We start from the raw sequence: 14275 nt of genomic DNA on the forward strand, positions 1-14275 counted from the left end.
TCGGTGTAGTATTCCACCAACCCAAGAAAGAAACAAAGTTCAGCGACTTTTCTCGGAACTGGGGTTTCTACAATCGCGTTCACTTTCCCCCACAGTGGCGAAATACCGCAAGGTGTCACCTTGTGGTCCAAGAATTTGAGCTCCTGAACTGCAAACGCACATTTACTGTTGAGCTTCAGACCTGCGTCTTATATACGCTGTAACACTGCCTCCAAGTTCTTCAGGTGCTCCTCAGCCGATTTGCCAAAAATAATGACATCGCCGATGTAAAAGAGGACACACCCGCACAATTGCGAAGGATTTGAGAAATCATACTCTGGAAAGCAGCAGGTGCTGAGGCTAGCTCAAAACAAATGTGCTTGAAGCGGTAGAGCCCTTCATGTGTAATAAAAGCTGTCAAGTCTCTACTCTTCGGATCTAAGGCAACTTGGTGGTAGGCAGACACTAAGTCAAGTTTCAAAAAGTGCGTGGCACCCGCCAAGGCGTGAAGCAATTCATCAATGTGGGACGGCAGAAAGCTGTTAGGAACGATGGCCCTGTTAGGCTCACGGAAATCTACACAGAGCCTAATAATTCCATCTTTTTTCCGAATGACTACAAAAGGGGACAGCCATTCTGACGCATTGATACGTTCAATGATGTCCAAACTTTTCAAGAGCTGCAGTTCGGAAGACACGTGTGGTTGTAACCTTAAAGGAAGCCGGCGTAGTTTTCATGCTACTGGCTGAACACCCGCACGTGTCTTAATCTTATGAAGAAAATCTTTTGCCAGACCAAGCTAATTTGTGAACAGAGAGCAAAACCTTTGCTGAAGTGCTGATGGAAGCTGTATGGGTGAATCTATCGGACATGTCCAAGATACTTCAGCGTTAGGTACCATTCTGGTTTGAAAACAGTGCAGCTCAAACCCTTCAATACGCAGCTTCAAAGCCTTAATACCATCCAGGCCAACGAAAGAAGTACCTCGTTTAACGACATAAAACAAAACCGGTGCGCTGCGATTCTCGAAAAAGACCTCAGAAAAAAAGCAGCCTCGAACAGAAATCGGTCTTTTAGAACAATCCAGAAGCGTCACACGCGGAACAAGAAGATGCGGCACGCCACAGAAATGTAGGTCAAACACCTTGCCTGAAAGAATGGAAACCGTAGAGCCAGAATTGACTAATAGCTTCATAGCGACCGGCCCGACTTGAGCATTCATGTGAATTTCAGATGTAAATGGCTGTTGAACCACAAGAACCTCTACGGTTTCATCCTGCATTGGGCTATCTACTGAAACCTCTTGGACAGGTGTCTGCGACCGCTTCTGCTTGCACACATTTTCGAAATGTCCGATACGGTCACAAAAGAAGCACTTTTTTTCTTTAGCTGAGCAGCGCTTCCAAGAAGCGCGATGCTGCTTAGAACCCCATCTGAAGCAGTACGACGAATTCATGTGTTGCTGCGAATTCGATGGACAGCGCTGTTGAAACAGGGGCAGTTCCCAGACGTAGGTGCCTTATCGCGTTAACTAAAAGTGCAAGCACGCAGCCGTGAATTCGGCAACTGCGAAGATGAACCATCTTTTGAGCCCGACTGCGCTGATACTGGTTGCACAGAAATAGAAAATTCCTTAATTTCGATTGCTGCCTGCTCGATTTGACTCGCGAGAGGGACTGCCTTGCTGAACGAAAGCGAGGAACCTTCTAACAGAAGAGGTTCCCGAATACGATGCGAGGACACACCGGCAACAAACCGGTCGCGTAATGACTCTTCTTGCGACGTAAATGAGCACCTCGCGGCAAGCTCTGTTAGCGCTGTCATGTATTCTTCAATAGACTCGCCTGAGGAATGAGTTTGATGGTGGAATCGGTGGCGCTCAACGACCAGGTTGCAGGTGGTATCGAAGTGCTTAGCCAGTGTCGCTACCGCGAAGTCATACACGTCGGGCGTAGCTCCAGTCTTTTCTTTCTCCTCTGTGTTTTCGGGCGCCTGCGAAACAGACAGTCTTAAAAATACGTTGACCTTCGGGTCCCAAGGAATATAGTAGAATAGCCTTGCGTCGCTCTGGGGAGAACTCTGAAGCACTGGAAGCCAGCGGGCAGACCTTGAACATGTAGTGCCATCGGGACCATGACTGCACACGGCGACCCTGTGTCGGAAGAAATGGATCGGTGGGGCGATGCCAGCGAAAGCCATCAGACGGGGTTCAAACACCAGTCGCCATTGTAGTGAAGGAGTAATGTGACTGACACACCCCGGGTAGCGGCTGCATACATACTGCCGTTTTATTAGACGTTCCACAAATATATTCACGCACAAGGACAGTGTTGTCAACCTACACACTGAAACTGAAACTGCAGGATACAACAGCGGCGCATTCCTCTCTGCTTGAATAACAATCGATGGGAGGCCTGGCACACAGGTTGATGTTATCGCATTTGCCCTCAGTGCAAAGGAGATAAGTCGCCTCTTCTTATCTCCGCTTCAGCTGCGTTCGTCGCCCCTGTTTGGGCGCTTTTACCTATGTGTAAAACACGATGCGCCTAGGGATGTTATTGATTGGAACATTACACAAAGCATGACGGCTAGCTAGAGGGTGGGGTATGCTCCTTACTTCCGAAATTTTTTTTGTCATGGCATATATAACGCAAAATGACCTTTGGCCTGCCCCCCCCCCCCCCCCCCCCAAATGTTTGTTTAAATTTTTTGTTACACCCCTGGAAATGACAAAAACCAGTCGGGAATGTTCATATAATTGCTATCCCGTCCCATTAAAAACAAAATGGATCTTGCTTCGTGTTGTCTTAGGCGTATGCATAAGGTACCCTGTGAGATTTTTTTTATGCACTGCTTTGTAGAGGACACAATAGGGGGTTTTTGGAGTATAGACGAAACACCCGAGCCTCATAAAATATTGCTGCATCAGGAAAATGAAGTTTGTTTAGTCGGGTAGTTTCAGCACAGAAAGATGAAGGCCGGAGGAGGTTGGCTTTCTTAGACTAGCTAAATGACGTCATGTTATGCCCAGCAGTGTAATCAGTCGTGAAGAAAAAGAACCTTTTTTATTCTTGAAGTCTTCTTAGTGAAACGTGCTTGCGACTGTGTCATTCCTTAGCCTTGTACGTCACAGCATTTGTCTACCATGAGAATGGAAGCTTGAGCGAGTTGGTATGGGTTCATCTTGGCTGAACAGCGCACACGAGACGAGGACGAAGGAAAAGAACACAGACCATGTCTGCTGATAACCACATAGGTGTATTTATTTTGTCATTTTATGAAGTACAAAAATTTCATTCAATCATTATTCTCTTTATTTGCTACGAAAATAATCACTGAACAAGTTTTTCCAGAATGCTCAAGAGCAGGATGCCATTATTCTTGCATCATCAACTGTAAATAGGGAGTGCTTTTAAGATTATTGGCTCCATGAAATTTTTAGTGAATCTAAATGTTTATAGCTCTTCACAATAGCCTCAGAATATTTTTTTATGTTCCTGAATGTAAATGAAACTTTCTTCTCCTCCAAGATTTAAAGTTAGCTGCTCTAGATGGTTCCAAAATAGAAAATTTTGCTTCTCCAAAGTGCTCCAGAATGAAAATTTTGCTGCTCCGAAAATTGCTCCAAATTGGAAGACCTCGGTGGAATCTGTGGTAATAACAAAATGCAAGGCAGACGTAAAATGATGTTGAACACTCACAATATATTACGGTGGGTCTTTGTGTAGTAAAAGCAATCACTCACCACTCTTTTTAGGGAAACTTGAAAATAGCAACCTTACTACATTGGTAGCACGTTATCGGTGATATTGGGACCCAATGTAAGGTGCCTTGTAGATGTAATAGCAGTCATGTATTGTTTCAAGACAAGTATATCTACTAGTATTACCTAAAGGTAACGCAATGTCGTACAGGTTCAATCAAGAGCCTTTCAGTACAGCATTCCTCTTAGCCTAATTAGAGTTTTGAGACTAAGTTTTTTCTATAATTATTTTGTTGACATTTATATTGTACAACTGCCCTTTGCTGCTATTGTTGTCATCAAACAATGCATTTAGACAGGGCTTGTTGATCAGTCATTGCCTGTGCTGCTGGATGTTATATGTGCACTGTTCTCCGCAGGGCACATTCAATATCTAACCACTATTATCAAGGAGGATCGAAAATACTTCAGGAAGAAGTATGGACCTAGGTTTATGCTAGACATGGTGCAAATGTTTTACAGGTTAGTTCTTGGTCTTGATATTTTAGCCATTCTCAATAACATTGTTGCTCAAAAATGAAATGCCTGAGTAGCAGAGAAACATTTTGACTGATGGCTAGTTGATTGTGACGACTGTGATGCCTTCTATAAAGCTAGAAACCAATTAGTGTACTTCAAATATCCTTCTGAAACAGATTCACAGCTTCTGTGTGCTGGCTATATTTCCTTTAAGTATGTTCAAACACCCACAATCTTTATTCTTTAAAAATATGTTTCAAATCAATTAGTTTTCAGTTTCTCTTGCATGGGTGCATTAGTCTTTTCTGTATGCAAAAAATATAGACAAGTAAAAATTTCTTATATAAAATAAAAACTGTTCTTGTTTTTGATGCTTTGTTTTTTTTTTCTCTTGGTTGACAGTGATTGCAGCCTGCTCACGTCTGACGATGTCAAGACAATCCGAATGGCCGTTCTCTCTCTGGTCAAATTCTACATGATGCGTGATGTCAGCATTCAAGATGTCAATGCAGTTGTGTCTTACATGCTATCGCAGAGAAAAGAAGAACTAGTGAGTTTCTGTTTGCATGGGTAATGTCCGTGTTCTGCCACACAATTGTACTGGCATTGGAAAGTTTAGAAGGCAAGCCACGTTATAACATGCTTAGCTTGTTTAGCTTATCTCTGGAAAAGTTTTGCATCGCCTGTAGGCATTTTCATAATAAGGAAACTTTTGCTCTTTGATATGAAAAGCATTTTTGTATTGAGGGTGAGGTTATGTGTTAAAGAGACATTAACGTCAAATAAAAATTTACGTCAGAGTGAAAGCTCAATGTATGACAACATCTAAAACGACAATATTATCAACAGCAGTGCCCTACTTACCGAAAAATTAAGGTAAATGCACAAGAACACAAGCGCCACAGTAGGACATATTCAAAATGATCCCGATGACATCAGATGGACCGCCTTCTATTAATCACTAGTAATCGATCTAACTGCAATAAATAAAAAACCTCCCTTGCATCAAGAGACGCAATAAAATGCTGCTTATCGTTTCTGTATGATTCATGGAAAAAAGAACCGCCGGACATTACTATGGGGAATGGCGTGAGTGGTCCAAACGTTGCCCGGCAACAGTAACGTGAGTTGGTCCGCTTCTTGAGGCGGGAAATTCGAATTGGGCTAACTCGATGCGGACCACTAAAACTTGATTTTATTTCAAAATAGGCCCTTCCTTGGCACAAAAGTAACACTACGAGGTTTCTGGGCCGCTATTTCAACAGTCAATGCCGACTTAATAGTTGCCTTTAGTGTCTCTTTAAGCTTACACTGCGGTGCATTCTAATTCATTTTTAGTTTGATAGGCAGTTGTTTGGTACGATGTTCCTCAATAATGTCATGTTGATTTGGTACCTTTCAATTGGTCAATCAATCAATCGATTGGCACTCTTTGGCCATCACATGGTCCTTGCGCCAAGAAACACTACATAGCATCAATCAATCAATCAATCAATAATTGCTCTCTGGACTGTGTTCGATTCTGAATGTACGAGGCCATGATATTTACCTTTGCAGAAATTAAGAATTCTTTACTGTTAAAAGACAGAGCGCTAGGTCAGCATTTATTTGAGGTGAAAGAAAGGCCCTGGAAGGTACTGAACAGATGAATATGATGAAATCAAGGATATGTATATGGTTATTACAATCGTTAACATAACAAGCACATAATGTCATGCCATGAAAAAAACACAGGTACTCATATCATTGCAATGCATAATTGCTTATGCCGAGCTGTTTTCTTTTTATATTCTGATGCATTATTAATAATTTAGTACCCAGCTGTAAATTCTATGCTGTGTGAGGCATAGGGCCGAAGAGCAGAGTATATTGGTGATGGCATGAATATTTTTGGGAGGTATGTGGAAACTGATATTACAGTACTGTAGGTGCGAAATCTTTTTTTTTTTTTTATTAGTGCACTAAGTGGAAGAATGGAAGTTTATAAATTGCAGGGAGAGCTTTTGCTTATGTGAAGAGAAAGAGATTAATGTGGCTGTCACAGGACCTGCTTCTAGTTTTGTTGAAAGCATCAATGAAAGAAAGTCACAGATTTGCTTCAAGGGCGAAGCAATGAATGTGATAACAATTTGGAATGTCTCGTGAAGAACGGCTACCAGACTGAAACGTGCTGCATGCTGCTCGAGAAAAAACCTCGAAGCCTGCACCGAACACACGGCAGAGTCACAGCAAAAGCTTGGAGAGCAACCTTTCAGAGCCTCTCCTAAACAATTTTTGGGCAACTGCTATAAGCGCACTTGCTGGGTAAAACTAAGCCACAAATAATCATAATTTTTGTGTAGTAGGCCTGCATTCACTATGCTATCCTCCGTCATTCTTTGGAGAAGTGTGGTATCCGCTACACACTTGCAGGGAATTCTGTGCAGAGTTTTTATGCAGTGGCTGATGATGATGAATTATGCCTCAAGTGGGTATGCGCTGCTGTCAATTGGTGATCAAGAACAAGCTTTTGTAATTGGTTAGAGCATTGCTGATGATGATGAATTATGCCTCAAGTGGGTATGCACTGCAGTCGATAGGTGATCAAGATCTAGCTTTTGTAATGGGTTAGAGCATTGGGCGACCAAATCGTTATGCAATTTGCATTGTGTGATGTCTGATTGTTCCTTTGCAGTTCTAAAATGCTTCATTACTCATGCTAGCATGATACCTTTCCTGATATCAAACCTGCCTAAGGCAAGTTTGCAACAGAGTTTCAAGCACCGGTGTGGCTCTGATAGAATACTGGGCTGGCGGGAGACCCGCGTTCGAATTCCGCTCTATCCTTGGTGTATTTATTTACTATGCTTTTTTTCTTATCTCATGCGATAGTGGTTATAGACACCGGTGGCGGACAAGTACGATTCCGTATGGGAGCCTTGTTGTGATACTGTAAAAAGAACACACAAAAAGAACACATAAAAAGAACACACACAGGACAAGCACGAGCTGACAACGTTCACTGCTCAACACTAAACATGCTGCTCAAACACAAAGGATGCACAAGACAAATATGTGCACAGGTATATACATGGAGGAGTGCAAACTAACTATTGTCACAGTTGTCACTTTGATCTGTTTGAAAAGCGCATTCTTTTCGCAAATGGAGAGTGAAGTGTCCTTCATGTGCTCCGTAACATGTACAATACAATGGTTCCCGTGAAAGCTCAAGACGTACCATTCTCCCTCACTGCGAGATAAGCACACGTGCACACAGGCGACCGCACATCGTTGGACAAAGAACATGACTGGGCCGCTAAGCACACCCTTTGCGCCATCTCTCTGGAAAAGCTGAGAATATGCTATTCTTCCTGAGATCGGCATACCGCCAGCAATTAATGGTTCATGAAAATAGCTTACTGTTACTACGGCGGAGAACATGGGCTTTCATGGCTCAGGGGCTAATGCCACGCGCTGCTGAGCGAGAGGTCGCCCATTTGATTCTGCCTGCATTAAAACATTTTTTTTAAATAATTTTTTTTGGTATCTTATCTATACACATACATGCACGCATGCACGTACACACACACACACACACACACGCACACACACACACACACACAGGGTATGACACCAATGGCAAAAATCAGCCGAGAGAGTCCATATAATTGCTCATTCAATAATAGCAAAAAATTTGAGGATAAAAGATGGTGGCTGAGGGCACTCATTTAAATAGGCTCTGTTGACTTTACAGGCGAAGGAGATGATTGAAATACTGTTACATCTACTTGAGAGCCCATCTACAAAAGACCAGCTTGTGCTTTTACTGTACGAGCCCAACTGTGCCGAGTTGTTTTACTGCATTCTACTCAACAGAGAGTTCTCCAGTTGCACCAAGGTTAAAGTTCTAAAGGTGAGAATAGGACACTGTCATTCTTTCTGGCTGTTGTGTACAAGATGTAATCTTACTTGTCAATTGTTTATCTTTTTCTTCAATTGACCAAAGCTGAAAATAAAGTTGTATTGCCAAGGCCTGATGACATGTATCGAGTTAGGCTCATCTGAATGCTGGAGTAGTGTTTCTTTTTAACTATATTGGTGTCATTGTTTGTACACCTTTTGTCACATTCTTTATTTAATGCTGGTATCAACTATCTTAGTTCTGAATGTTGTAACACCATCTGTGTAGGCGATAGACAAGGTGTTAGAATTTCTGGTCATTCTTGGTGTGTGATGATGTTGCTTTCTTAAGAATGGAAGCTTGAGCGAGTTGGTATGCGTTCATCTTGGTTGATACAGCGCGCACCAGATGGCGACAAAGAAAAAGAGGTTTTTCACTTTTTATGTCAAGTTGCACATCACCTCATCAGCTGTTCTTTCCGAAATAAGTTTTGTTGCGAGTTAGCGCAAGTCTGCGCTCTTTTTCTTCGTTATCGTCTCATGTGCGCTGTGTCAACCAAGATGTTCTTTCTGTAGGCAGCTTTATAGAAGCTATATAGATTTGCAGTTCACTTATCTTCAATTGTTTCGATGTTTGTATTTATTACTGCATGCATGTTTGTTCAAAATATATGTTGTGCATGCATTTGGGCAAAATATAGTATTTATAGGTCGTCCATGTTATGAATTCATGCTATCTTTTGGGGTATAGCAATGAGCAGTTTGGTGGAAGATGTACATGCAGATCTACCCTGCAGATTTTTTTTACTACTGTGTCAAAAAAAAACAAAAATTTGTATGAAACAATTATTGGCAGAAATCTTAATAATCTTTTTTCAAGAACGAGCATCAAAAAGAAATTTGCTAAGCAATGCACTCGCCCTTGAACTTGTACTTGTGGGCTTTTTTATAATTGAACGCGTTAGCCTATATGGTTAGTACATTACCTAACTGTAAGCCTGTACAGTAGTAATTCATAGTTAAAAGGTTTACTGATTGATCACTTTTGGTGCTCCATCAGTAAACCTTTTCGTAATAAGTGTGTTTTGCTTCTTCTTTCTTTCATTTCTGCTTAACTTAGCCTTATCTAGTACACAAATTGATGAAGCTTTATGAGAATGAAACATTTTTTTTTTCAGAATATTTTGTCTTGTTTTTCAGGTAAAGTGAGGATACACCTTACATACCGTAATAGCATGTATGACAAATGTCTGCCCATGGCTGCCTTGAACTTCTACCTCAACTTGCATTTCAGGTGATTCAAGCACTACTCAGGTCCGACAGAGTTTATGAGAAGTCCAAGTCACGGCTACGATTGGCTGAAGTAGGATTTTCATCATTAACTGGCTTGCTATCACCTAATGAAGTGACTAGTGAAGTTGCCAGGGAGCTTGTCAACTTGATACTCATGTCAGGTAAGAGTGTCTGACGAGCAATGGCTGCGTTGTAACATTACTATTCTACTTTATAGAATATAACACATAGCTCTGGTGTGTTCCGGTACAGCTAAAAGAGAAAATAGAGGTTGACCTTTACTTTTAAAATTTCTTGGCTAAATCAAGTTTCTATATTCGATCTTGTGGTAACCTTGATACTCACCGTAGTCAAGCGTACGTGATCTGGTCTCGCCAAGTTTAGCGGCAAGAGGCCACGTGCAGCACCAACATGAGAACTGGAGAATTCGCCAATTGCTGTCACGAGAGCATGGGAGGGGAAAAGGGCCAGCAGAACAGCGAAATGCCCGTGCGAAATGGCCGTGCAGTATGCAAAAGGCTTGCATACCTTTTAATGTCTTTTTTATTTTAATCACTCAGCTGACACTGAACGTGTGCTAACAAAACTGCAAAAATATTTTAGGGAAACTGGTGTGGAACATCGCGAGGTAACGCCGCTGCACATGTGGTTACCTGTATCTGAATTATCAAGTTTTTGTTTATAGTAAGGCAGACCTATTCATAAATTCAAATACTATGTACTCAGTCACTCTGGGATAACCTAACATCTTTTGTCTTCAGTTCTCCTTTAATTTGACAGCAAGAACCTATGTTAATGTTTTCTAATTCAATATCTGTACCTTCTAGATATTTCCCAAGCATTTCCTGGCCTTCTTGCTGTGCTGAATCTTATCAAGAACATGGATATTGAACTCAAGTTCTATGCTGCAAAGAAGGTAACTGTTGCAGGGACAGCTTCCTAAGATGTCTTACCTCATTATTTGGTCAAGTGTCTTTTGAATAATGTACAGCTTGCATGCGAACTGTGTCTGCTAAATATTGAGCTCCTGGCAAATGACTCTTATTTTATTGTTATTTTACTTGTGCGCATGAGTGTGGTTACATGGCTGTGCTTTAAGTGTAAAAGTTGGAAACTGGGGCTATTCAAGTTTATGCTACAGAAAAGACGTTGCTTACATCACTCTTTTTAATTGTTAAATTCAACATTGGCTCCATGGTTTACCCTGCATGCTAGACCTTCGTTCCTAACATTGAATGCATTCTGCCATTTGCTTGTTGTTTGCTGCGTTGTATGCTGTGGTAAATGTTGCTTTGTAGTGTTTGTTGGGAAATTTACAGGATGGTATACATTTTCTTCGCGAAAGCTTGTCTTGCAACATGCACAATAATGTTACAACCTGCTTATGTGCTTTTATGTTTCTTGCCAAATGAAATGGCAATTTTCGGTATCATCACTGTGTGGACATATCTGATGTCGTTTTCTGTGTCCTTACAGCTTCTTGCAGTGCTGACTGACAGTGCTGCGCTGCTACCACAACTTGCAGCACAGGCAGGGTGGCAAGAGTGCGTACTCAGCCTTCTAATCAAAGAGCCCATTTCAGAGTCCAATTGCGCAAATCGTGCTACCATGCCCACACTTGACCTGATTGACCTCAACTCTCTTGAAGCTGACACCAGTGCCGACTCTGAAAAACCAGGTGAGGCAATCTAGTACGTTTTCTTTTGTTGGACAGTTTCCATCTCCCTTAGCTATCACGCTTTTGTCAGAATATGTGAAGGGTGCAGTGATGCTGAAGGCTTCAGGTATTTACTTTAACTCTTTCGTTACCACGCCTGTCCAAATGGACCACCGGTGATCGACGATTTTAGATAATCGATTTTTGCATGTTAAATTTATTTCTCAATCACCCAGCACTTTTTAGTAGGTAGTTCAATCACTCAACTTTCAGAATCAATTTGAATTTGCTCATTTCGGCAATATAGTGATTTTTGACAGACCTTTGCACGAACCAATGTGCGTGTATTGTTGGAAAAGTGCACTAGGCTGGCGAACTTGACAGAAGTGCGTGCCTCTCAGGATTATGGTACAGTGACATCAAAGTTTTGTGATGAAAAGAACCTTTGCAAGCCAAATATCGAATTAAAGGGTCAGCTTTGCAATTCGACTATGTTGAGCAGTAATGATAGCCAGAAATTTATGCCATATATTCAATAGAAAGCTCTTTCTAGGAGTCAGAAAAAATTTGTTCTACAAAAAATATTTCCGAGGGCCCGTCGCATGTTGAAAGTGTTGAGGTGGCCTTTTATGGCAGTTTTCAGCAGCTTTGGTTTTGCTTGCATCCGTATATCAGACTCAGGGTCGCATCTAGTATCACCAGTCACTCCTATGGTGTCGTCGTCACCTGCGCATGGGTGCACATCAGCACTGAAAAACACATGCGCTGCTTGAAATTGTCTTGCAACCCCACCTGAATTGAGTGACGATGAGCTTGGTGTTCGAGGATGACTGCACCTCAGCTTCAAGTTTTATGGCGACAATGTTTTGCGTCAGCCTGATACATCCACAGTTGTTCATGGGTTCGTTCTGTTTACATCCTCAAGTTGTTTCCTCCACCGCAAGTGCGTATAGCTTCTGACCTTTGTGCACAATCTTATAGCTACTCTGGTTACGTGCGTGGTCCACACCTCGCTGGGGCACAGTGTGCTGGCACTGGCTGCAGAGCTTCCCCTAACAACAAGATGGCCTCCGAAGCGCATCTTGGCCCTAACTACGGAGCAATGTGAAACGTTTTAGAATTGCGTGCGACATTGTTTTTTTTTAATATGATATGCATGAAAATGCAAAGAAATATGCTTGGATGCATATATTGTAACGCCAATCAATGCGTTGTAAGGTGGTTTATGGAAAAAGGTGACGCTAGATGAAATAGCGAAGTTCATTCGATATCTCATTTATAGAAGAATTATTCACATCACGGGTATCCATCTATAATACTCATGTTGATAGTCTCGCATCCGAACTAAGTTAGACTGTTGGGTGTATATTTAAAATAAATCCACTTATACCAATTTGGCTAAAAAAAAAAGATATGCTACGCTCTTTTTTATTCACGTTTAAATTATAGTATGCTAGTATGGGGCACCACAAGTGAGAAGAATTCAAATAAACTAGAAATCTTACAGAAAAAAGTTCTGCGCATATTTGATGATTATTATGGCAACCCAAGGGAGATTCCTAGCGGTCCATTATTCACAAAACATGGTATACTCAAAGCAAGACAGGTGTATGAATATAAGCTATTACTTTACATTTATAAAAATAAACTCCACACTATTACGGCACCGGAAGGCGCACTCAAATACTTGCTCTGTAGGCAACAAATTCGCGTTCCTGCTACTAGGACTGGATATGGTAGAGCCCTAATTGCATACCGCACCCCACAGCTTATAAATCATTTATGTGAACAATTAAATTTTAACCTCTCATTAACGCAATTCAATTATCACATAAAACAGCTCCTCATTAATTGAGTATAGTAAACATCATGTTTCCAATAAACTTCTGGCTAGGTTCTACATATACTCTCAGCTTTAGGTACAAAACGCGTGTATATACAGTAGCATGTACGTACATATGGGCAGATGTATGTATTAATATATGAGTGTATTATATGAATATATCAATATGTATGTATTTTTTTTTATATGTAATGAAACGAGCCTCGATGTCTGATTCTGTGCGTCTATGCAGCCTATTTTTTTTACTTATATGTCACCTATTTTTGCTTTTATGCTTATTTTGTGTTTCTGTTATTATGCTGCTCCTTGTATTGTGATAATTATTATTCAATGTAGCACTGTTTGCTGAACTTTTTTCACGTAGCGAAGCCACGTCAGGCCGAATGGCCGTTAGCTTCGCTTCGTTTTTCTGTATCTTTCCAGAAATAAAATCTGTTCATTTCATATATTGGAACACCAGGAGACTTATCACAACACAACAAAAATTTACTGAGAAAAATTGTACGGGTACACTTGTGTCTTACGAAAAACTATGCAATGCTTCATCGCATGGCACGAGCAACGAAGCAGCCCCTCAGTTCTGATTTTCTTTGTCTATGTGACAAGAAACGTTTTTGTACAACATTAAATTTTTTATACTGTTTCTCAATCATTTATCTACAAAATGTATATTGTGAATTTTTTTGTTTCGAATATTTTTGCATATATAGTGTTTTTTATAGCACTGTTTACCAGAATGTGACCAAGAATTCTACTCTTATCACATTTTTATTCATTCTAAAATATTTTTGTTGCCCTACAACATACTATTTTTTCAAAAGAGCATTTCGTTGTGCAAAGTTTGGAATGCTACAATGTGTGCTGGAGTACTTTTCCAACTGGAAAAAACGATCTTTCCCAGACATATGAAAAACAATCATTTTCGCGTGGTAATGAAAGAGTTGAGGTCATATTTGCTCATATTGGGCTATTTTTTTAATGAAAAATAGGGGCCTGTTAGTTTAATTTTTGAGGCATTCAAATTAATCTTAAAGACTTCTCCATTCTTTATTTAGAAGGAATTTTGCTTTATTTTTAATGCCAGAACTATTCTTAGCTAAAGCTTGTTGTTGGGATAGTTGACGCATGTTACAAGGAAACTAGACGACGCAAACTACCGGGGAGGAAAAAGGCGAAAAGAAAGAGCGTCTAAGAGCGATCTTTTTTTTTTTTGCCTATTTCTTTCCCAGTGGTTTGTGTTGTCTAGTTCTTTTTTTTTTTTTGTCACAAAACTATCCCTTTTCTGGTGAGCTGCTTTTGACAGTATACAATTGTGTGTAGTAAATATCAGTACTATGTGATTTGTATTTAAAATGTAGCACTGTTAGTTTTTTGTGGTTTTTAATAATGATTTCAATTGCTC

General features: G+C 40.7%; 1 protein-coding gene across 4 annotated transcripts in view; it reads left to right on the forward strand.

The window, feature by feature from the left end:
* LOC119165896 (neurobeachin-like protein 1) overlaps positions 1-14275 on the forward strand; it is a 202742-nt gene that overhangs the window by 63880 nt on the left and 124587 nt on the right. For all 4 annotated transcript variants that reach the window (XM_075865221.1, XM_075865224.1, XM_075865222.1 and 1 more), the window contains 6 exons: positions 4102-4204; positions 4604-4751; positions 7935-8093; positions 9375-9534; positions 10201-10289; positions 10850-11051. In XM_075865221.1, coding sequence (XP_075721336.1) covers positions 4102-4204; positions 4604-4751; positions 7935-8093; positions 9375-9534; positions 10201-10289; positions 10850-11051 — 861 coding nt within the window. The remainder of the gene's footprint in view (positions 1-4101; positions 4205-4603; positions 4752-7934; positions 8094-9374; positions 9535-10200; positions 10290-10849; positions 11052-14275) is intronic.

This window comes from Rhipicephalus microplus, chromosome 1, assembly GCF_043290135.1.
Source record: "Rhipicephalus microplus isolate Deutch F79 chromosome 1, USDA_Rmic, whole genome shotgun sequence".
NCBI classification, from domain to species: Eukaryota; Metazoa; Arthropoda; class Arachnida; order Ixodida; family Ixodidae; genus Rhipicephalus; species Rhipicephalus microplus.